The following is a 26,307-nucleotide window of genomic DNA, read 5'->3' on the forward strand; positions in this document are numbered from 1 at the left end:
CAGGTATACCCTGGTTTAATGATGCAATTGGTTAGGTAAAAGCCCATCGTTAGGCAGGGTATCATATATAAGGGCAGATTTAGCGTGTAAAGTAATTGGATGCGTTTTTCAACCTTGGGTTCCCCCCAGCCAAGTCCAAAATCCACCCAAATGAGCCCAAAAACAAGCTTAAAGCCAATCTAAATGGCCCAACAGCTATAAAAGAAGCCAACCTAAGCCTGACACCTGTAAATAACTCACTAAAACCAACAAATAAAATCTGAAAATTGTCAAATATAAGTCTGGAAAAAATCAGGCTTAGTAAAGTGTACCCCAAAATGTCAATGTTCACCCCACCTGTGGCTAAAACACATTAATCAAAGTCTAAAAACAGTTTATAAATCAACCTAAACACAATTTTAGTGTATAATATCATCAAAATCGGTAAAAAAAAATCAAAACCCATCGTTAAACCGGAGTATTGCATATCGAGGTGTACTGTACCTGTACATTCTTAATGCATGTTTTACAAGAAGTAGGTATTAGGAAATTTTCTCTCTGGATCTTGGTGTAAGGATGTGGTGATCCCACCCCAGCATTTGCAATGCAAGCAGTTGCAAACTTCAAACCACAGTAAAGGGAGGTTTTTCTTGGGGTTTCCATTTCCTCTAAATTATGTTTTCTTTGCAGTCCAAAAACAGAAGTACTGTATGCTGTCCAGGTGTTGTAGTCCATGCATTTTCAGAACGGCACCTGAAAGATGGATATTAGGGATCTAGAAACCCATTTTGTTTATACTGATAGAGAGATCAAGTTGTGGTAGGTGGGGGTGCCCATCATCTGCTCACTCAGTGTTGTGTTGCCTTTAGGTAACTGTACTCCGAATGACAAGTCAAATGGTTTCCTGCAACCTGGGAAATTATTTACAATGCTGAGAGGTAACCATATAAGCAAGTAACGAGGTGATGTGGCGCCTACTGTGCTGCCTTTCTAACTGGGTGGAGAGTTGCAAATGCAGCATCCATCCACGAACCAAATCTCCACACTTTTCCCCGTACCTCGCTGGGGTGAGGTGCTGTCTGTCACAAGGGAACATCGATTCACTGTACGGGACTCTTCTGCAGGGGCAGTTGCATGCCTGCAGCTGATGGGTCTGCCGGCCAATCAGACCAGGGTTATTCTACTGCCTGTTCTACTACTACTGCAGCGAGAAAGTGACCAGATTACCCAGTTTTTTTTATGCAAACACTTACTGTACATCTTTGCGGAATTAACTGGAGGCGGATTTTACCTAGAGCTTCCAGTATTCTACAGTATGATTGGTGGGGGCACTCACCATCCACTCACACGATGTAGTGCTGATCTTGGGTAGTTGCCCATTCCTCTCTTCCTTCTTTACATCCTTCCTCTTCTGTCTTTCTTTCCTTCATTCTCTCCTCTTTCATTTGTCTGCGGGTGACTCTAAATGACAAGCCATATGGTTTCCTGTACACCAGGAAATCATTTACTATGCGGTGGTAACCATATAACCAGATTATGGTGCCTGGCAATGTAGTAGGCAATTAAGGGGCTCCAATTGGATTGAGCTGGTGCAGGTTTATATCCAAGGGGTGGTTGGGGTTTATTGCTCACATAATGCCACTCAGGGATGACTGAGGCTGGTCACTTTCATCTTAAATGACAGGACCAGCTTGCCTAGTCCTGGACTCCTATGCCCCTCGTGGGGCAACACTGGATTAGATGATGCATGGAATGAAATATATTTATACTGTATATTTTTTCTCATTCGATAATAACTTTCCACCCTCTTCCTTTCCTTGCCTCAAACTTATAAGACAGTTGTGCATGCTAGGAATATTAAAATTTTCACTTTCTTATTTGACGGTATAATGATAATAATCCATCCTTCCATCATCCAGTCCTGTGCCACCCGAAGAGGAGTGTAGGAGCCTGGGTTTAGGCAAGTTGGTCCTGACACTTATGATAAAAGTGACCAGCCTCACTCATCCCTGAGTGGCATTACATGAGCAATAAGCCCCAAGCAGCCCTTGGATATGAATCTGCACAGGCTTAATCTGATTGGTGTGCCTTAATTACTCACTAAACCACCAGGTGCCATAATTTGGTTATATGGTTACTACCCAGCATAGCAAATTGTTTCCTGGTGTACAGGAAACCATTTGGTTTGTCACTCAGTGTGGAGTCACCCATAGGCAGATGGAAGTAGAAAGAGTGAAGGAAAGAAAGACAGAAGAGGGAGTGTAAAGTCACCCATTGGCAGAAAGAAGAAAGAATGAAGGAAAAGAAGACAGAAGAGAAAGGAAGGAAGAGAGGAAAGGGCAGACACCCAAAGCAGCTGTACATTGAGTGAGTGGATGGTGACCACCCCCACCTACCACATATAATGATAATAATAATGTGCTGAATCAACTCTGACCAAAGGAGCCGAATTGCATGTTCCAATGCAGATGCACCTAGGCTCACAAGCACCTGTATTGGATCTACTCAGGTGCATCTCCATTAGATCATACTGTTGACCCCATCAGTTTGTAGCGACCCAGGCTCATACAAATGTGAAACTGGTCGGCTACAGATTGGCGTTGTAATATTTTACAGTCCACCATCCTCTTTCCAGAGGATAGGAAAGGAGTTGAGGGATGGTTCTGTAATCGAGCAATAGTCACTTGGCTATATTGGTGCCACGATGGGAAGGGCATCCTTCACCAGTACCACAGTAATGGTAAACAGGCAGAGTGGATCTTGCAGGTACCATTAAAAAAGGTGATTCTCATTTGCTGTTAGGATGTGGATTCCAACTTGATTTATTTTGGGGCATGGGGGCCTGCCAGTGGAGATGCATGCCCCATTTTATTTTAAGATAAGGGGGAGGGGGAGGGGGGCCATTTTCAACATTGTGCATTAAGAGTTCAAGGCCTGTACTGAAGCAAATGGAAGGTAATTTGAGGAAGTTAAGGAAAATGTCTTGAATAAGTTACCACCCATAGAACTCAGTATAAAACCCTCAATTTCTTTTATTTTAAATGTTTTTCTCCATGTAAAAAATGTGTCTGAAGATACAGTATTGGTACTGTATACGATTATGAAGTCGTGGTAATTATTTTCATAATTTTTCTTTCCAGAGTACTCTTCTTTTTATATACAGTATATGATTTATCCATTTATTTATTTTTCTTTTTGATGCTCACTGTATTTGCATTGATCCAGTGCATCTGTGTTGGTATGTCTGTCCTGAATATCTGAGGATGAAAGTAGGATGATGATGGGAGAGCTTAGTTGAAACAACTTTGAGCTTCATGGAAGTTCTGTTATATTGTTGTTTATGAAGGTGTGGAACACCCTGAAACAGTTTTCTTTTGTTTTTGTATGTTTATAAGTACTTGTTTATATGTTTAGGTGGAGAACCCAGTCAAGGTGTATGTGCAGCTGTTTAGGCCATCGGACAGGAGCACCAGTGAGCCCCGACCCTTCCAGTACCTGCCTCTCGACTCAGGTAGGCCCTTCACCTCATTTAAAAGACTAAAGAACAATTATGGTTTGTTCCAACGCATTCTAGGGCTTGATACTCCAGCATCTTCATCTGGAACACCTCAGGGTGTTAGTGAAGGGGAGATACTTAAGCGCAAGAACCCAAAGGTGATGTCTCCACTTCGTTCACCTGACTTCCTTGACACCTTAGAGGATACTAAGCCCCGTCCTCATCCCCCTGGCGACCTAAAAGTCGGCAGTCTGCAAACAGCTGCACGTCCACCACCAACCGGATCACCCCCATTAGTATCTCAACAACCGAAACCAGGAGCATCACCTTCAGCTGTTGTTCACCCTGGCAGTTCATCTCCTCCCCCTCTCTTGCTGTCCCCAGATCAGAGTGTGGATGATATTAGGCAGAGACTTACAGCCACCCTGGAGAAACGTAAGCTTGGTGGTGCAGGTTCGCCCAAATCAGGTCCCTCACAGCCGTCTCGGCCTTCACAATTTTGGTCAGATGATACTAGTGTGTACTCGGATGCAGATGTCCTAGATGATGTGTTGAGCCAGGGTAGTGTCAATGATTTGTTGTCTGCAGTAGGTGATGGCTTAGCAGTTTATGAGGATGTTACTGGACAGCCTGACCCCACTGCTGCTCTCCTTGCTCCTGATGCCTTATATGGTGACCCATCCTATGCCTCATGCTATTCGAACCTTGAATTTGTTATGGGCCAAACCAGAGTTGCCTCAGGTGATGGTAATACCAATATCAACAGAGCAGCTGGGGAAGCACCACCTTCCCTTCCCCCCAAGAAAACTCCCCGTGGCTCTGCAGCAGTTCTTGAGGATGATTTCAGGATATACGGGACTCCTTCAGGTCAGCCTATACATCCCAGTAAGGCTGCATTACTGTCAGAGAGAGGGTTCAAGGGTGGTGTAGGAACAGTAGGTGGTACAAGCACAGATGACACACTGTATTATGATCCTGGGGGGAGAAGTGGTGCTCCCCTAGCATCAGCATCAGAGTGTGATGATTTAGAAGATTTATGGGAGGATAGTGCAAGTCAGACTCAGCCACTTAATCCAGATCAGCTGCCACGCACAGTTCTTGACCTTTTTGTATGAAGCTTGCATGTTTCATCGTGGGCAGAGCTGGATAATCTGTATAGAAAAAATTAGTCATGTAAGATACCGTAACTTACTAAGGCCCACAATAAGATTGGATCATTAATGGAGGTAGAAATAACTATTATTGTGATTAAATAGTGATCTAACTTTTTTTTGTAAAACACACACACACACACACACACACACACACACACACACACACACACACACACACACACACACACTGTCTCTCTCTTCATATTGTATGTTCATATGAAATGGCTCTCGCAGAAAGTAAATTGTGTGTGTTATTGGCTACAGGAAATCAGAAATGCTCCCTTACTTTAATCACTATTGAACAGTGCAGATAATTGATGAAGGACATGAATTCTCACTTCAAGATAAAACAGCAACCAGGTAACTCACATGAAGCTAAGAAATGCAAAGATGTTATCATATATATCCAGATTTGCCATTAGTGTTGAGCAGAGCAAATGTGTTTATGATTTACTTTGCCTTTGCAAGATAGTTGAGGTTACAGTAACTAAGTACAATGAATGATATGACTTGTGACTGTTAATAAGCCTTTTGTCAGTTTGCATAAGTGCAGAACTGTATACAGCACAGTGGAGTCTTTTTATCCAAAATTCTTTTAACCATAACGTGCCATTAACCATAAGTTTTACTAAAACGTTCTCATTTCGATTAACCACAAAAATCTTAAATCTATCCGAAAATTCAAACACGGCGGGTTTGTTTTGCTCCACTAGCGTTAATTTACAGTTGCTCCGCTACTCACTAGAGCGAGCATTGGTTGCACCAACCCTCATCCACCACCTTGGAAGATTTGGATGATGTGGGAGATGATGTGGAAATGATTTAATAAGGAAACAGAAAATATGAAAAAACAATTAGGTTTAAGACTTTATTTGTTCGAATTGCTTACAGTGAATTACGTAATTGTTTTGGTGAAGGTTTATTTAAGTTTATTTGAGTGAAGATTTATTTAAGTTGACAGTTTCTATTACGCTTACAAAAGTTCAGGTACATACGTAGTTACTACAGTGTATTGTTTTGGTGATGGTTGAGTGGCTTTTGGGGTGCTGGTGCTGGTGGTGGGCTAGACATCGCCAGAAATGGGTGTTGGGTGAGTACAATACTGTTCCCTTGTATCTTGTGTATTACAGTATTACAGTATCTTTTATCCAAAAAATTGATTAAAAGAAACTTTGAAAGTCCCATGATTTTAGGATAAAAGAGACTCCACTGTACTATATTTACATGAACTCTTAGTTAAAAACAAAATTGAATTCTTGGGGGATTTAGCCAGGATGCTTGTAAAACTTCTCTATAGTCTTGAAACTACAGTTTTAAGCTGTTTTATGTAAAACAGATCACATGTAGCTGCAGACAAAATAATGGCCAAGTGAGTTCACTGCCTCGCACTTCAGTATGTTTATAGTAGAATATACAGGTGTTTTTGTAATGGTGCATAATTTTCGTTATTGTACACTCCTTCGTATGTAGGAGTTTAATTATTATTACCTGTAGTGACACCTGAACTGAAGACTTACCCGCTGACTTGGTCACTTTATATGTTTTGCCTCAGATTGTAGAGGTGAGCCAACAGTTTAAACTCTTGAGTTGAATCTAAGTTTGTTACCGTGTGTTGCATTATGAAAGAAGTTTGTTACAGGCAAAAGGAAGAGTGTATATTAGGGTGCTGTGAGTGTCTTGTCAATTTGTATATAAGTAGTACTATTAGAATATCATTTATATCCATAAAGGCTGGAAGTGCAATATTTTAGGAAACGTTTAAATGAGAATCTTGGGTTTGACCACAGGTATCTGAACCCCAGCTGTAGTTTAGAACATTTTAATGTTTTAAGTGCAAAGTGGCTGTTCTGAAAGTGACAGATTTCAATACTTGTACTCTGACAATGGAGTCTCAGATCTAGTCAGGTGAAGCAGGCATATTTTATGGTTGTGATCATTTGCTAGTCAGATATGAATTTCTCTAGTCATATGAGGTGTTTTCACTGAACGTACTTATGTAAGTGGACAAATGACAGAACTGCAGTATTTCTATACTAGCTCAAATAATCCATCACAAGTGGTGATAGCCACTTCATTGACAGTATAGTGAAGTATTTCAGACTGTATTTGTCTCTGGATCTATTAAAAGTGGCAGATTTATTGACCAAGGAACTCTCCTAGTTAGCAAGTGACTGTGTGTGATGATATTTGCTCCAAAAATACTTAGTTGAAGTTGTAGATTTAGAACATTTTGTGCTGGTAAGAAGTGAAGTGCTTTTATATGTTAGGGGAAAAAAAAATTATCAGGGTATTACTAGTAAAAGTAAATACTCAAGTCTTGGACCTGGATCTACTATCATGCTAGACACAATATATCAGAAATCAGAGGTTATAGATGATGGAGGAAATCCTCCAAGGTGGAATTTCTCAGGCATTTTTAACAGACCTTACATGATAATTTTGCTGACATCATTAACCTTAGTAATCAGTGATTTTTGTATGGTTATAAGCCAATGATAATATACCTCTGGCTGATGTTTTCATATGGTTACTAGCCAGTAATAGTACACCCCAGGCTGATATTTGTTGACATGTGATTAACTCTTGCAGAGCTTTACAGTGCCATATGTTGCATTTGTCTGACTGTAGTTGCAGCAGGCCATTCTGAAGGTGTCATTGTCATACCCTGGCAGCCTGTCAGTCAACAGTGTGTCCGATTTCTTATCATATTACAATGTACACGAATCATATTATTGTACACAAATATACACGAATCACATGCATATCATATTGTACTCGAAATCGAATGCACAGTTGACAGGTAGGTTGCCAAGGCACTCCAATGACACCATCAGACTCGCACACTGCAACTGTAGTTCAGAATTATTGGTTATTCATATATGTGGATGATAAAAATTGGGAATATATTAAACAAGAAGAACAAAGCAATTTGAAGGGTGATCTAGCAAGATGGAGCATTGGTACAAGTTGCAAATATATCTCCTATCAGTCATCATAAGTTTTCCACTTAACCAACCTCAGTTCTGCGTGTAGGAAGTGTTCAAAATATTTTTTTGTTCAGGTCTGTCGGTTTAAAACAAAAGATTTTGGTTACGTAGCTGCATTTATTTTCAAATGATCATGTACCAGATTAGCAAGAAATATATATCCTTAACAGATATGAAATTATTTTAATGATGCTAGGTGGGGACGCTCACCATCCACTGATTCGATGTAGTGCCGCTCTCTGGTGTCTGTCCTTGCCTCTCCTCCCTCCTTTCCTTCCGCTTTTGTCTTTCTTTACTTCATTCATTCCTCGTCCTTCTGCCTACGGGTAACTTGACACTCCCTCCTTTGTCTTTCTTTCCTTCATTCTTTCCTGTTCCTTCTGCCTATGGGTGACTGTACACTGAGTGACAAGCCGAATGGTTTCCTTTACACCAGGATACCATTTATTATGCTGGGTGGTATCCATAAAACCAAATTATGGTGCTTTTTTTTTTATGTGACCGACTCTGGGCATAGGCTTCACAGCCTGTTTTCAAGACCCAGTAGTCCTCCTACATACCGTGCACCTCTACATGTCACCACTTCAGTGCTAACACCCACCGTCCGTATTGAATACATGCTAGGGTTGTCTCATATAGGACTGGTGTATTGGTATTAGCGGGGGTATTTTTACGACATGTCTGGGGTTCTTCTGGTAGATCAGTAAAGTCTGATATTTATGAAATTCAAATCCTTAAACTGTTCCCTGCCCCAGCAGGATTTGAACCTGGGTCCGTTAGGACTGCAGGCCAACTCTCTACCGATTGGGCCACCACCTCCCGCCTTGGTGGTTTAGTGGGTAATTGCGGTGCTCCAATTGGATTGCGTCGGTGAAGGTTTATATCCAAGGGGTGGTTGGAGTTATTGCTCACATAATGCCACTTAGGGATGAGTGAGGCTGGTCACTCTCATCGTAAATGTCAGGACCAACTTGCCTAGCCCTGGGCTCCTACGCTTCTCATGGGGCAACGTATGATTGGATGATGGATGGATGGTTTCATCTCATTCGTAATTCACACAGTTAATTAATGTGTGTAAATCCATAGATACAATTGAAGCGGGATATGGACACCACTCTCAGTGTCATGCCTAGATTTGGTCAAATACTCTTTATCCCACTAAAGGATGGCTATTAGAATCCAGGCCCAGGACTTTTAACTGTTAAGTGAAATTTAAAATGTCTTGAAAGGCATGACCATTATCAGTATGAACTGTAGTGTTTTGCTCAGAACTTCTCTGCAGTTACTGTATATCGCAAGTCAGTCTTAAGTAACAGAAAAGCAATACTTATAAAATATGATTGGAGTTGTATTTGCCTTTATAAGGCATACTAATAACCATTTATTCAGGGCATTCATTATTTAGTGCTGGAATTATCATACTCTTGGTTACAGCAGAATGTAAGTGTGTGTGTGTGTACATGCACACACATGCACACATGCATGCATATTTGTGTGTTTTAATAGTATGTATGTCATGTAATGAGTCTTAGGAGTGCATTGTTACAAAGGGTGAAAGGTTATAATCCTAGTTTTATATTAAAGAGAGCATAAAAAGTTATATAGTGTGGCTCCTGAAAACATCGGTTTTTGCAAGATATTGTATCATATATTCTTTAGATGCATTTAAACTCATTTTCTGAATGTGTTACATTTTTGGGTAATCTGTCTCTGCTTTTGAAGTTGTTAAGTATGTTTTCTTTCTTAACCCTCTGGTACAGGGGTATACCTCACTGGCAAGCATTTTTTATCTCCATGTAAACAAACTGACACTGTGGTTTTAGTGACCTACTGCCAGTGCATATCTGCATTTGTGTATACCATACTTCAGTAACAAGGCTCCCTTTGCTTTTGCAACTATGCACACATCAGACATGGGGTAATAGTAATATGTAATAGTGATAGTAATAGACTATTACAGGGTTTTCAAAGTAATAGTAATATTAATAGATCACAAGTTCCTGGCTGTAATATAAATTGTTATAGTAATAGAAGGCAAAGTAATAGATAATTGTATATTACTTTCCCATTACAGACATTTCTTTAATACCGTTTACCATAATCAATAAAAACAGCCTTCTCTCGGAGCTGTTCAGTCAGACTGCCTAGGGAACAACTACTACAGCCTTCTCGCCTTGGTTACCTGTTGGCTGCTATCCAATCTGCAGGTACACCACAGTAGACCGTGCAGAGTGGAGAGTGGTCAACAGGCCATCAGGTGATCTAGACACACTTGTGCATTCAGTGGAACAGCCTCCCAACGATAATGAAAATAAAAACCATTTTCAATTTAATACCGTTATCATAAATAATATATTAATAGTAATAGTAATGCTAATAGATGACCAAGTAATAGTAATAGTAATAGATAACCACTAAAGTAATTATAATAGTGATATAATAGAGAGCAATTGAAATTAATAGTAATAGAAACCCAGTAATAGACCCCATGTCTGACACACATAGTAAACTATGATAAAGGCCAAGCTTTAAGGTTATGTATCTCCTCCATGCTCTCCATCCAACCATGCATCACAGCTTATGGATGCTGTTTCTCAGCAACTGTGCCTCCTCCGGTTGTACAACTTTGCAGACAAATGAGCCTGTGGTAAATGCCTAACTTAGCAATAGATATTCAGACTTGTAGGTCCTTCCCATCCCCATGGCTTGTGGGAGCTGTATCTTAGTAATCAAGCCACCTTCAGTTCTGCAGCAGTACACAAATGGTAGGCCTGTGGTAAATGCCAAAACCTACTGCTGTTTCAAGGTCGTAGGTCCTCCGTCAGCTCCCTTGGTTATGGAACTTTACACGTGCCCATAAGGCCAATGGTAAATACCCAACCTATTAATTTCCAAGGTTACTGATCCTCCCTCTCCCCAGCACCAATTAGGAGATGTAGCAATATACCATTTTTGCATATGAAGCCACCATCCCCCCACCCTGCCAAAAAGGCTTTTGTATTGAGAATTTAAAACATGCTTTCGCACAAATATTCAGCTTATAATTTTAGCAACTTTGACCTAGGAAGGATACAATTTTGTGACATCAAAAGAAACAGAATTTCATATAAGCTTTTTAAAAGTGGTTTTGAAAATTTTGTTAGCCTTAGACCTGGGCAATAAAGTAAGAGGATATTCACAGGCTCAGATATACAGAAATGACAACGATGGATGTGCAGTGCATTCTTGAATATGAAGCCTGAAGGGGCTAGGTTTATGATAGAAGAGTTAAGAGGAAGGATCGGACCAGAGTGTATTTGTTTTGTGATAAGGAGAGGTATATTGAGATGGTGTGTGAATGTGGAGAGGATGGGGGATGACAATTGGGTGCGGAAATTGAGAAGTGTTAACGTTGGAGGTTGGGTTGTGAGAGGCAGACTGAAAAAGACCTGGAACAAGTTATAGTATGTGACCTCAGGGATAAAGGACTGAACAGGGAGTCTGCTAGAGATCAAGCAGCACGGAGAGCTGCCATTAGGTGACTAAGGCCAGCGCATGCAAGCATGTTGGAGCCCTTATAAATGAACAAACTAAACAATTATACTTTTGAGATAATTGTGAAATCAAAAACTTTATTAGCCATATTGTTTTAAAATACTAGTGGAAAGCGTTAGGAAAGTTGCTGTCATTGTGGCATAAGAGTTATAAGAATATAAGATTTTTTTTTTTTTTTTTTTCCAACCACTACTTGGTGGTGGTGAGAATCAGCATTCAGATGAAATGGAAGAATAGAAGAAGGGAATGACGGGAGGAAGTAGTTCATACAAGGAGGGTGTAAACGTTACAAGAGGATGGAAAAATGGCACAATATAAGAGGGAAGTGGAGGAGCGATTGAGTAAATGTGGATTGGAGCAGATCGGGGACGTGGAAGGTGTGTGCAAGATATTCACAGGAGAAATCTATGAAGCATGTGAGGTGGTGTGTGGGGTGAAGAGAAGATGAAAGGGGGTGCAAGAAACAGCATGGTGGAATGAAGAGGTGAGACAGGCTGTGGCACAAAAGAAGAAAGCATATGGGGAGTGGATGAGAAACAGGTGTGGAAGAAGGTGAGAGACGAAAGAGAGAGTTAGAGAGGAAGAGAGAGGTGAAAAGATTAGTAAGAGAGAGTAAGAAGAGAGAGGATGAGCAGTTTTGAAGGAATTTGAGTGTAAAGTGGAGGGAATGTAAGAAAATTTTCTGAAAAGAGGTAGACTTAGACAGGGTGTCAAAGAAGTTAGTCAGGGAGTGAAAGATAAAAATGGTAGATTACTTGTGGAGAAGGGAGAGAAAGTGAGCAGATGGAGAGAACACTTTAAGGAATTTTTGAACATCGAGATTGAGAATAATGTGAGTATAAGTGGCTGGGGAATGACTAGGAGACGAAGGGATGTGAGAAGAGAGGAACAGATCAGTAGGATGGAAGTTGTAGAAGCAGTGAAGAAAGTCAAAATGGGGAAAGCCCTAGGAATTGATGGAGTGTTTAGTGAAATGCTGAAGCATAGGGGAGAGGTAGTAGTAGAATGGATGAGGAAGATGTGCAGATTGGCCTGAGAGGAAGATAGAGACCCTGAGTATTGGAAGTCGTATAATTATTTCCCTGTACAAAGGAAAAAGGGAAAAAGAAATGTGTGATAATCATAGGGGCATTTATCTTCTTGGTGTACTAGGAAAAGTGTATGGTAGGATACTTACTGACAGTTAGAGAAATAACAGGAATTAGTTGGAGAATAGCAGGGAGGTTTTAGGAAGGAGATTGTGTAAATCAGATATTCATTCTTAAGTCTTTAGTGGAAAAGTTTCTAGAGAAGGGAAAGAAGTTGTAAGTGGCCTTCATGGACTTGGAGAATGCACACCCGTAGGTCTTTACTGGAAAAGTTTCTAGAGAAGTTGTAAGTGGCCTTCATGGGTGTGGAGAATGCACATCCTTAGGTTTTTAGTGGAAAAGCTCCTAGAGAAAGAAAAGAAATTGTATCCAGCCTTCATTGGAGAAAGCACATGACAGAGTGGATAGACAAGGAGTTTGGAAAATAATAAGAATATATGAGGCGCTTCGAGCCAGAGGGGCAACCGTGCATTTTGCTTATTTGCTTTGACATTTAATTAACAAACTGTAATATACTTTGAACCTGTCATATTTATCACCATTTTAATCATCTTGGCTAGTACTTTCAGGCTAAACAGTAAAATGCATAGAAGTATAATTTTACCATTGTATAATTAGCCATGTCAAAGTTTAACAATTAATTACCAAAAATAAGCAAAATGCACGGTCGCCCCTCTGGCTCGGAGCGCCTCATGTGGAGTAAAAGGGAAGTTGTTGAATGCCATGAGGAGTATGTATGAGGGTGCCTAGGCTGCAGTGCGTGTGGAATGTGAACTGAGTGAATTTTTCTGTTTGAAGGTTGGATTGAAACAGGGGTGTGTCATGCTTCCATGGTTGTTCAATCTGTATATGGATGGGGTTATAAAAGAGATATGAGGTAGGGCAGTGGATGTTGGAACAGCCCTAATGAGAGAGAGCAGTGTTTGGAAACGCCCTCTACTGTTGTTTGCAGAGGATGCTGTGTTGTTAAGTGAAGATGAAGGGGAGCTGCAAGGTTTAGTGGATGAGTTTGGGAGTGTGTGTAAGAAACAAAATCAGAAGGTGAATGTAGGGAAGAGTGAAGTTATGATCTTCGAGAGAAATGAAGTCAGTGAATGTACAGTGAGGTTGGATGAGGAGGAAATTGAAAATGTGAGTGTGTTTAAGTACTTGGGTAATGTAATGAGTAAGGATGGAAATTTAGAGGGTGAAGTTTTTGAAAGGGTACAACAAGAAAGAAAGGTTGCTGGTTCTTTGAAAGCAATGTTAAGAAATAGGGAAGTGAGCATGGAAGTGAAAAAGTTACTGCATGACAATGTTGTGATACCAACTCTAACATATGGAAGTGAAGCTCGGACCTTGGAGGGACAGAGGTCATGAGTACAAAGGAGTATTAAGGAAAGCAAACGGCAACAGACTTTATAGTCCTTTCGAGGCTGTTTGTTACATATTAAACTGTGACTATGAGATCTAACTCTACATACTGAAGTGAGATCGTTGGAAATGAGTTATTTGAGAGGAGCATGTGGAGACACATGGAGAGACAGACTGACAAATAAGGAAGTGAAGGAGTGTTGTGGTGTGGATGTGGATGTGATAGGAAGTGCTAGGAGAAACGCACTGAGGTGGCTTGGCCATGTGGAGAGGATGGAGAGTGAGAGACTGACAAGGAGTGTATGTGAGTGAGGTGGATGGGGAGAGAGGAAAGGAAAGGCCAAGGATGAGATGGAGGGATGGAGTGGAGAGGTATATGATAGAGGTGTGTGAGCTGGGAGCAGGGCAGTGAAATGGTGGGGGACAGAGTAACATGGAGGCGATTTGTTTGTGACCACCCCTTACGGGATTAGGCATCTGGCAGTAGGTAGGTAGATAGAATTTACTAACATTTACTAACTATCAGTGTTATGAAAAATTTGCCGTTTGTCAAAGATAATTAAAGAAAGGACTACATAATGAAGTATGATGCATGTCAGGAGAAAATGTTTATATTCTAATGTTTCTCAAATCCCAGATGCACCACTTATGGCTGATTCCATGTGGGAAAGAATGTAATTAGATGTAGGTGTTTCATTTGGATGTACCAGAGGGTTAATGTACAGATATTTCATTATTACACAAAGAAAGCTCATGACGACAGGCCTTTGTGATTTGATACAGCAGCATTAAGGGTTCAGGAGGAAGTATCATAGGTATCCAAATTAGGTAATGGCATCTAGCTAGATGTCAGTGCAATATACTTACGAGTGTCAGCTAACTGAATAATTATAGCTCATTGTTTGAAGAAAGTATTTGTAATATTATATAGGATAATGTTGTTTTGTTTTTTACAGGTTATATATGACAGGTTCGTTTGATAGTTCTTTTGAGACATCTTTATGAGCTTGCTTGTTGAATTTTGTATACAGCTCTCCCTCGTTTTACGATTGGTATGCGTTCCTAGAAAGGCAATCGTAAACCAAAATATCGTAAAGCGAAATTAAGGTTTAATGGTAAAAATAGGGATGCGTTCCTGGACTCAGGTATAAGGAACCCAAGACCCATACAAGTGATCTAATATGCAATAATAATGATGATGTTTTATGTATTGTAGTGCATCTGAATCACGTATGTATGTACATTTGCAAACATAAAGACATGAAATAACAAAAACAACATGAAATACAGCTGTACTGTACTGTAATGTACTGTTATGTACCTTCATACTATACTGTAGCTTTGTCCACCCTTAGTCGGTCCCCCTCGAGACTGGAGGACGTAATACCTTAATGTCTCCTCCGATGCTAGGAGACATCCTGGGCCAAAGCCCATCACTCGTCAACACAAGAGGTGGAGAGGGAGGAAGCAGGGGTGGTGGAGGTTTGGGTGGCAGGGGTGCATGAATCAGGAGAATGAGAGGTTGTGGAGGTGGAGGTTTGGGCAGGTATGCCATGCAACTCTCAGCTGATCTGCCTGTGAGCACGGGATTTTCACACGTCCAATCGTAAATGCGAGGGAGCTCAATTGTAAAATGAACACTTGGTACTAAAGAATAAGGATCGTAAATGTGAAGTATCATAAAACGATACAGCGTAAAATGAAGGAGACCTGTATCTGATTACTGTATGCATGTAGAGTTTTGTTAATTCATTTTCATAACATGTTGAATATTTTATTGATTAGCAGGACTATACTTAAAGCACAACTCATCATAAATTAGTGATAAATATTAACCTTTTTGCTGCACAATGATAATATCCACTTTTAAATTTTATGCCACCAGCTCCAGGAAGTGGAGATATCCCACAGTTTCACAAACACTTTTTGTCCTTGAAAATCTTTTCACATACAGTATCGTATTTGACTGTAGGATTTTGATCCACAATTTCACTAGTTGATACTGATATCTGTTTAGCTAATCAGCTATTTGTTTACACAATAAATTAACCAAGGGAATATAGTGTTACCATCCAGTTCTGTACCATCATTGTTTGTCTCCATCACATTACATGACAGGGATATGTTTTGATGGAAGAATGTCAGTCCTTGGATGGTTTTAGCATCAAATTTGGAGTAAACCTTCACTATTTTAATCCCCATTAATCTGAACTTTGGTTACATTCACTCCTTTGAGCATACTGAACAACCATCAAAGATACATCAAACAAAAGGTCAGGTATCAGGGTGATTCAGCCGCCAGACTGAACGAAAGGTAAATAAATATCCTCCTCTTCCTCCTCCTCCTCCTTCTTCTTTGTTGTTTATTATTGATTGAAAATATTTAATCTTTATCTATACAGTATCAAGGTATGCAGTATAAACTCACATAAAATTGAAATATAGCTGTGAAGATATATAATGCCATTAGATATCCACTGAACAAGATTTAGTACAAATCATACTGTGAGCACTTTTAGTCCTCTCAAATGAATATTGGCTGTCTTGAACTATTGGCCATATTGTAAACCTTTCCTGTCAGTAATAGGCCTTCTGTCTTATCAAGGCAGTTTGGGCAGGTCCGCCTGAGACCCCATACCACTGGCTTAGTTGCCACATTGTCACCACACACGTTCTCTCTCTCTCTCTCTCTCTCTCTCTTATATTAACTACTACTGATATTATTTACTTTATTTTTTTCTCTGGTTTTGACTTTTTCCACACTGCCCTTGAGGTAAAAGTCTATGGGCAAGCTTCCATGACAGGAGACTGACTGAGTATGACCCGCACACGCTTGGCTGTCCCTTGTGTCACTCCCCTAACTGCAAAACACAGTCATGCCTTACTATACAGCGATAATGTAAGAAGCGAAAACGCATCGCATAGCAAGTTATTGTATAGTGAGGTTGATATAGCATGGATTCAGTGAGGATAGTGAGGGGGCTTATGATGAGATAACCAAAAATCTCAAAAAGCTTTACCCTTTTGAGACTTGTCCTCGTTGCCTTAGTAGCACCATGCTTTCAACTAGGGGTAGCATCCTTGCTAGGTATTGTAAAGTCACAAGTTTCAGTAATTCACAATTACTTCACTTAATGTAATACACTGCACTGTTTGTTATGCACTTGCAATGTTATTTGGCAATAGCAATGGTGTTTCAGTGGTCTTGCATGTATAAAAGGGAACAAAAGGGAGATCATCATAGCCAATGTAAATGCTGAACGGCCATCTTGGCTCAAAGTATCTGACTGTCTGCATGCATGGGAGGTACCATGTATGCACGGGATTGTCAAACGTGGCCACCACAGTTATCACGTGAGGAAATTTTGCCATCGTTATCGCAGAACTGGGTATAACTTTTAGGTCATCTTTCTATCCATTAATCACATGGCAAACAGGTGTATAATGAAACCTGACTGTGCTGTATGAGAACCTTTTAATTATCTTTGATTTAACCCCTGTGTTTCGAAAGCAAGTAACATCAGTACTTCATTGTCTGCCTCACATATATTGTTTTGGTAGTTGGTGGTTGAAGCACAAATCCCCCTAAATCTGTTGTGCACTAAAATGGGTAAGGAATTTACTAACGTATATTGCTTAAATTGTTCCCATTGCATTAGATTACAATGCTTGTTTTTTCAGTGTTCATTTAGCACACCAAAATTTTATCAGAATTCACTAAAAGCTGTTATACCTTGACTGTATAGTTTTTAATCCTTTCACAACAAAAGTCTCCATTAAACTAATTGAGAGTGTCTGGCAGTAGCCAAAATAAAATACGCAATGTACCTGTATTTGTATTGAAAAAGGTGTTAGATATAAGGTTTACCCTCTTTAAGTATATGTCCCATAGCTGGGGGGGGGGGGGAATCATTTGGTGATAGCCAGAGCAAAACACTCCCATTGTATTAATGGTTAATACAGGTATGGTGATCTTACCAGTGCCATAACACCTTCATCCATTTTTACTTGAATTATACATGATCGTTTTCTGTCTTATGCTATCCCTTGAAAGTATGACCAGACTGTCAGTTAACCCTATCAGGTTTCTGGGCTGGGCACATTGTCTGTGCTAGAGTCAGCCACTCTCAAGCTGACCCACATCATCTCGGCACAATATTTTTCTTCGATCCAACTGTGCAAATACTTTTCATGATGGAATGCTGGTTTTGGTGTCATTTTAAAGCTGAATAGTTGTACTTTATCGTAGTATGCTAAAATAAGAACAAAGAAAATAAAATGTCAAAATGACGAATTGAAGTTAGGTGAGAACCAAAAATTTTGTACCTTGCTGTAGATAAATATTTGGCAAAAAAAATCTAATAAACATATGTAAATCTGGTTTCAACCATTCAAAACAACTATAAGTTACCTTTACAATGATATATACATTATGGTAATTTTTGCATTTTAGTTTACGGTAAAGGGAAAGGAAAGAGATGCACAATTTTATTTTAGTCTCGGCTGCATATTCGCTTTGCAATCTTTTTCTTTGATCGGTCAGTGTACATATACTTTTTATGATAGGATGCTTGTTGTGGTGTTATTTTGAAGCTGAATAGTTGTATTTTATCGTAGTATGCTCAAAAAAGGAAAACAAAGTATAAAAAGTCAGAGTGACAAGTTGAAGTTAGGTGAAAACCAAAAAATTTTATACCTTGCTGTAAAAACATATTTGCCAAGAATAAAGTGATAAACAAAGCCATGAGTCAGACCAGCTGTGCAGTACCTGCCACACATAGAGCAACCATTCCATGATGTCAGGCTCGAGTCTCTTTGTTTTGACTTGCAAATTTGATTTATGGTGAATATTTTACAAAAGTGTCTTAAAATGACGATTAAAAGCATCATCTGAATCTCTGAGGTTGGATTTGAAATGACTATCAGAATCGGCATCGGAATCTCAAAGGGTTAAAGGCTTGCTGCATTATTATGCTGCCGTGGCTCAGTGGGTTGGAGCGCTCCACTCTGACCGAAGGGTCGGAGGATCAAATCCACCCAAGGGTCATTGGTAGACATCAGGAAGGGCATCCGGTCATAAAATGCTGCACGCTCCAAACCAAAGTTGTCTACCCAGGGGCAACGCCTTAGCCCTTATCCGGAAAAGGGGTACCTGGTGTAAAACTCACTACTTACTAGTGAACTTAATCTTCTAGATTGTGTTTGAAGAAATATGGTAAAATAAATTTGGAAAGATGAAGATGAATCTTTTAATCTTATTACTTCAGTTATATCATATGTGTTTGACATGAGTTAAAACATATTTGTATAAAGTCTTTGTAGAAGATTACTGTAGATCTGTTGATGTGTCCAAGGCAAAATGCCATAATCCCCGAGGCAGCAACTCCATGGACACTGTCCTCCTTTATCATACTACCCTTCTTCCAGCTCACATCTCCCTCATTCCTATACCTTTCCATCTCACCCACAGCCTCCATTGCTGCTCTCCTCCTCCAGCTCACAAACTGTTAGCAAGTCTCATTACAGTGTTTCTTAACTTTCTCATTTGTCTGTTTCTCCATATAGTTCCACTTTGATCCTTTCAAATAACTCATTTCCACTACTTTCACTCAATTTGTGTCCTTCCAGGATAATATAAGCTTCACTTCCATGCAGTACTTTCAAGCAAGTACTTCCTTACTTCTGTGTTCACATCCTAATTCCACATCACTGCCTTCGGTGTACCTACACAGTAAAGTACAGTACAGTAATTCATAACAATACAGCCAATCAGTAATCACATCAGACCTGAAACAAATATCTATAAGTTAAATATAATGTTTCATAATTAATGTTTCAGTTAAATTAATTGCAACTATGACAAGACGTGGGCTTTGCTGATCAGAGTATATATGATACTGAACTATAACTGGAATTATCTAATGATTCTGACCATATGTTAGATGCAGATGATTTGAAAGTTCACTTACATGGAGTGGTGTGTGACAAATGCCTGTAATAACCTGCACCATCCAAAACAGTACTCACTGTTTGACAAATACAGTAGGTTGAAGTACAAGTTAGTTCTGTCAAGTCAATCCTCTGCATGCTGTTATTGTATGGGTGACTTATTTCATGCCTTTTGTGGGAATGCCAGGTATTCATTGTAGAATAGTCATAAGGGACATAAGTACACCATAGCTTTATTTTGGCTTGTAATAGTTTGATTCAGTACCTGTACAGCTATACTATAATTAATCTCTTCATAGAAATTATGGTATGTGTATTAATGGAAAGTACCTCAGCTTCATCAGACTGGGGTCTTTTCTAAGCTGAATGAAATTGAATACTTTATTGTGAACTAAAATAGCATAAAACAGGTTTCAGTGTACTGAAAATATAGTGTGGTAAATTTGCAAATTGCTTCATCATTTGTGATAGACATGTGCCATTTCATGTTTCCAGAATTTGTTGCTGTAAATCCTTGCCATTAAGATCAAAATTTAGTCTTTAGCCCTACTCATTGTGCTGTTGTCTCATGCTGTAAATTATACCTGCACTACTATTAGCTGGATATTAGACTGCCACACTTTCAGTTTTGCTCTTACATCATTAGAACATTAAAATACAGAATGGAAAAATTTTGGCTATTGGCAGAAGGTTTTATTTTGCCATTGAAATGAACTAAGTTGCATTGTAATGGATTGTATTGTCACATGGATATTTTGAGCTGCAGATGTTACCGGCTAGTAACATACTGTCCCAGCAGGCTGTTCATTGTGCTTTGCAATGTTGGAAAACCAGTACTGAATATTACAATTACTGTAATGTGTCTACATTTTTAGGTATGAGATGTACAGATTACTACAGTGTATATAATCCATTTTTTGAACTCTAAAATTTTTGAAATGATGCTATACACACACCATGCTTCATAAATTTAATGCTGCATCAGCATACAGACATGGTATGTGATATTATATGATGCTTTATATCAAGTAGTGAAGGAAACAGAGGGGAGGCAGTATTTGCTCTTTATATCCCATAGCATATGAGACGGTGTGTAATACATGCTGAGTGCCACCACAGCCAAAGACCTGATTCATACATCATGGTATGCAATGAACCCTCCCATTCCTAGTGGCATATAATATGTTACAGGACTGAAAATGTGGCGAGTTGCTCTATTTTCACAAATGTATTTGTGAACTGTGAATATCCCTGATTAAATCAAGTTGTCTAGTGCATAATCACAGTTTTAAGTGACATATGTGCTCCCCAGGCTGATGAGACAATATGCTACTCGCTTAATGCTTAAAGTGCCAGTAACAACTATGGTCCACATCATTCCATAGAATACAATCATCTTGGTGGTGTTGCTTAATGCATACAGTTCAGTCCAGTCTATATAACTCACCATATTTACGATGCAAAGCCCGCCCTAAAGAATTAATGCGATTCATGACAGATAGAACCCCCAAAACAGTGATGGCACAAATTCATATGACAGTGCAAGGTCCAGCCATAAAATGCACCAAATTCAGCCACTGAATGCAACACAAGTTTCCACCACCATAATATTACCTTTGACTGTAGTTGGCAAACAAGCAAGAGACATCCCAGATGCGACATATGCTTCATTGAGTAGAATCACATTAATATGTTGTTCATGTTTCATAACCTGTTGCACTGTTTCTGTATGGGCTAGCCAGTGGGCAACTGTATGACATGAGTACAGTATTGTGGCAGAGAGAGAGAGATGTGGCCAGGTGAGTCCAGGAAAGGGAAGTGAGGGAGGAAAAATATTTTACTTTTATCTTGCCATAAGCATAGAACAGGAATTCTGTGTGTTTACAGCAGCATTTGGGAGCATTTTGGCACTGGAGGTGGTTGTAGGTGATTTCAGGGGTTGAAGGGTCAAAGGAGGGACTTTGGGTTGGAAGTTTGGATGGTATCATTTATTTCCATAAGCCTTATACTGTAAGGTAAGACTTATGGATACAGTACTACATCCACAATACTGATACTACATCCACTCACTTGATGTAGTGCTGCTCTCGGGTGACTGCCCTATCCTGTCTTCCATCCTTCCATCCTCCTCTGTCTTTCTTTCCTTCATTCTTTCCCCATCCTTCTGTCTACGGGTGACTCTACACTGAGTGCCAAACCAAATGGCTTCCTGTGCAATGGGAAACCTTTTACTTCGTTGGGTGGTAACCATCTAACCAAATTATGGCTCATGGTGGTTTAGTGGGTAATTAAGGCACTCCAATTGGATTGAGCCGGTGCAGGTTTATATCCAACAAGTGGTTGGAGTTTTATCTCGCATAGTACCACTCAGGGATGAGTGAGGCTTGCCACTCTCATCTTAAATGTCAGGACCAACTTTCCTAGCTCTGGGCCCCTATGCTCTTCATGGGGCAACAAAGGATTAGATGATGATGATGATGATGATGATGATACTACATGGAAAGATAATAACATGACAGGTGTTAGGAATGAAATTCGTGCATAATGTGCAACTGATATGTGCTGTGATATTTAGAACAAATTCATACTGTTATCATTATTTATGATGGGTTTGATTTAGAAATATAGTCTGTTTTAATTCCTGTTACACTGTCAGTCATCATTACACTTAGATAAAAAACCCATGAGTAAAAATCACGTGCACATCTTGTTGAATGGAACACCTAGAGAGAGAGAGAAAAAAAAAAACTACAGCACTCCGGAAATAATAGTAGTGTATTTGTAACATGAAACGTGTTACACATGTTTATGTGTATGGGCATGCGTGCATGTGTACGTATGCTTAACACATTGTATTATGCATAGCCTAATATAGTTAGATTGTATTAGACATTCTTCCTCAAAAACTACTCCTGTCTTGTAACTAGGGATAGAGGAGTAAGAATGCTACCTGTTTATCCCTTACTCATTGTAAAGGACAATGATTTTGGGGCAGGGTTGGAGGGCTAGAACCCCCTTTGAATATTGGCATTGGGTTATGGCATTACATTGCCTAGAATTTGAGTTGCAGGTTCCAATGTACCTCTGGGCACAAGAGATGGAAGATTTTACCTGGGTCTTCTTTCCTCCCATGGGTCATGTTCCCAGAGAAATTAAATAAGCTTGTCTTAGTTCTGTATCCCAGCTGAATATGGGAATCAGGTTAAAATGATGTAACTAAGTGTAGCTAACTCAGGTTTAGTGTGGCAGGGCTACAGAACAAAGTGGATGCAATGCAGTCTTTATAACTGAACTGTAGGTGTGTACTGTATGTGAGTTACATAAGTAAATTATATGGTGGTGATGGTTTGTGGAATACAGTAGTTAAGAAAAATCTATGATAGATGTATAAATAACGTTTTCAAAGACAAGGAAGTACTGTACTGTCTCAGTCACAATCATTGCAGGCAGCTTGGATTCCATATACTGGTACCAGTTTGTGGGTAACAAAAAATAAATAAAAGAATAAAAAATAAAAACTGAAGTATTAAGAAAGTAATGGGATGGGTGGGAAGAGTGAGGCTAGGTTTGCTTTGTTGTTCTTATTTCATGTATTGTTCAATAAAGTCTGACTTGTTGGAATATGTATTTGTTCCCTGTGCATGGCACGGTTTGGTCAGTTTTTTACTAGTCATTCATTTTGGTTGTATGGTATATGTGCATGTTTTTGTGAATATTCTTAATGTTAATACATTTTTGTTTTGTTTTTTCCTTCCTAATGTTTACAGTCAAGAATTTTTATAGCACTGACCCTGTGTTTGTGTGCAGTTTGAGTTTATATACATTTTGTATAGATTTTATATTGTATGTGTTAGATATTTTGTTAAATTAATGTTTTAGGACTAAATTAGCATGATATTCTCAGTGGATTTGATGTTTTTGTGTAATCTGGCATCTATTAGTAGTCTAAGTACTATTGTTTTTAGTTTCTGCATTCTCATTGCCTTTTTCTGTTTCCTTCTGTCACTGTTTTACTTCCTCAACTTTTAGTTTAATGTTAATTTTATCCCTGTTAGCCCTTTCACCTGGGGGCTCTCTCACCTGAGCTAGCTAAAACTCTGGCATTAATGAAAATAAATACAAAGTTCATCTTGTTGAAGGGGTTAATGAACTATCTGACCCCTCCTGTTCAGAAGAAGAAGAAAAAAAATCCTAAGCAGGAAAAAAGAAAGTCATACCATATGGAAATTGCAAGATAAAATGTCCCCAGGCTGAAAGAATTAAGCTCATCTAAATTTTCCTTGGCTTCTCCTAATCAGTTTTAGATTTTCTTAGTCCGTACAACCTTTATTTTTATATCCTCTTTCTCCTGTGTAGTGAGTTTTCAATTTTATTTTTTTACCCCATAGTCTTTGTTTTCTTAGTTCATCTAATTTTATGTTCCAGCTCCCTCCGACCCACCTTGTAATATTCCCCACAGCATGCTTTTTACCCTTTGTTTATGCATGGTTCACATTCCATACTTCCTTTCATCAGACCCGCAGTACCTCAAACGCAAGATGGCGAAACTTGGTAACTCTGCCAACTCTGACAAGATTGGACGCTTCATTGCTGAGAACATAGGGGCCTCAGGTATGCCATAAGTGTTTATTTTATTTTCTGTTAAAAATGATTTGCATAATCCAGTGGTAGGTATGTGATTGTACTTATGATTTTAGATTATTTCCTGTGTGATGCTGTTAGGCACAGTACTGTAGATTGATTCTTTCTTTAAATTTTTAAGTACAGATACGCCATCAGTTTTCAACACGTCTGATGGCCCAGCACCTTGTTTAATCCAGCCAGGTTTATGAGAGGCCACCTGAAATAACTGTGAATACCTTACTACAGTACCTAACTGGGCAGGAACAGATTGCATAGTGTATGGCGTGCACTGACTTAACTGTTTACACAGCAGTTTTTGGTTGTAATGATATTGTGTGATTCTTAACATAGTTTGCCCACATTTTGCCTTAGCTATGACATCAAGAAATTAATCAGATGTGTGGTGATGTCGAGCATAAACATCAGTTCCCCCTGAAATCAAAATTTTGAGACTCCTCCTGACTGGAATATTGTAGATATTGATCTAAATTGGCATACCCTTACTTTAAAATCTGTATTTCATCTTGTCATGCTGAGAACATTATGATGGAAATATCTATTTATCTATCTATAGCCCGACGCCCTAATCCCGCAAAGGGTGGCCGCAGACAAAACGCCTCCAAGTTGCTCTGTCACCCACCATTTGACTACCCTCCCCCCAACTCACCCCCCCCCATCCCTCATATACCTCTCTACTCCATCCCTCCACCTCATCCTCGATCTACCCCTCCCTCTCCCTCCCTCCACCTCACCTACATATGCCCTCTTAGTCAGTCTCATTCTCCATTCTCTCCACATGTCCAAACCACCTCAGTGTATTTCTCCTAATCTTCTCAACCACATCCACATCCACCCCACAATGTTCCTTCACTTCTTCATTCATCATCCTGTCCCTCCACGTCACTCCACATGCTCCTCTCAAGTAACTCATTTCCACTGCTCTCACTATTGACTTGTTCCCCTCTTGCAAGGTCCATGCCTCGCTTCCATACGTCATGGTAGGGATCACAATACTATCATGCAGTGACTTCTTAACTGCCATACTTGCCTCCCTATTTCTCATCACTGCTTTCAGTGTACCAACAACCTTCCTTCCCTGCTGTACCCTTTCACGCACTTCATCCCCCGAAGTTCCATCCTTACTCATCACACTACCCAAGTACTTGAATGCACTCACATTCTCCATATCCTCACCATCCAACCTCACTGCACACTCTGTGACTTCATTCCTCTCAAACACCATAACTTTACTTTTGTTTACATTAACTTTCAGCTTCCTCCTCCAACACACTGTCCCAAATTCATTCACCAAGCCTTGCAACTCCTATTCATCTTTACTCAACAATACTGTATCATCAGCAAACAGCAGCACCGAAAGCTTCCAAATCTCACCCTCGTTCATTAGGGCCAGCCCCACATCCACTGCCCTACCTTGCACATCCTTTACAACCCCATCCATGTATATATAAGCCATGGAGACATCACACAACCCTGTTTCAGTCCCACATTGAGATCAAAGAACTCACTCAGCTCACCATCCACTCGCACCATAGCCCTAGCTCCCTTGTACATACTCTTCACAGCACTCAACAATTTCCCCTCCACTCCATTTATTCTTAATACCTTCCACATAACTTGCCTATCTATTCTGTCATAAGCTTTCTCCAAGTCCATGAAGGTAGCATACACTTTCCTTCCCTTCTCTAGATACTTCTCCACTAAACATCTTAGAACAAATATCTGATCTACACATCCTTTTCTTTTCCTAAATCCCCCTTGTTCTTCTCCAACTAGCTCCTCTGTCATATGCCTAACCCTATCAATGAGTATTCTACCATATATTTTACCAGTCACACTAAGAAGGCAAATACCCCTATGGTTACCACATACTTTTCTCTCCCCTTTTCCTTTGTATAAAGGAACTTTTATACCTGATTTCCAGTCCTCTGGAACCCTTCCCTCTTCCCAAGTCAATCTACACAACTTCCATATCCATAAATTCATTTTTTTTTTCAAGCATCAGACAGAAACCCTGGATTTCAACATCCTAGTGACCAAACTATGGGAGATGTTAAGTATATACAGTATTATATGCACCCTTACTTCAACATGTTCTCTTTCATATCAAGTCGTATAAGAGTTTT

The 26,307-nt window shown here is 39.6% G+C and overlaps 1 protein-coding gene across 1 annotated transcript in view; it reads left to right on the top strand.

Annotated features, from left to right (window-relative positions):
- LOC145405295 (transcription factor RelB homolog) overlaps positions 1 to 26,307 on the top strand; it is a 103,900-nt gene that overhangs the window by 49,571 nt on the left and 28,022 nt on the right. Inside the window, exons 9-10 of the mRNA XM_080276716.1 lie at positions 3,394 to 3,490; positions 24,056 to 24,151. Coding sequence (XP_080132842.1) covers positions 3,394 to 3,490; positions 24,056 to 24,151 — 193 coding nt within the window. The remainder of the gene's footprint in view (positions 1 to 3,393; positions 3,491 to 24,055; positions 24,152 to 26,307) is intronic.

The sequence above is a fragment of the Coenobita brevimanus genome, chromosome 66, assembly GCF_032717465.1.
Source record: "Coenobita brevimanus isolate Jiangsu-jjx chromosome 66, ASM3271746v2, whole genome shotgun sequence".
Classification (NCBI taxonomy): Eukaryota; Metazoa; Arthropoda; class Malacostraca; order Decapoda; family Coenobitidae; genus Coenobita; species Coenobita brevimanus.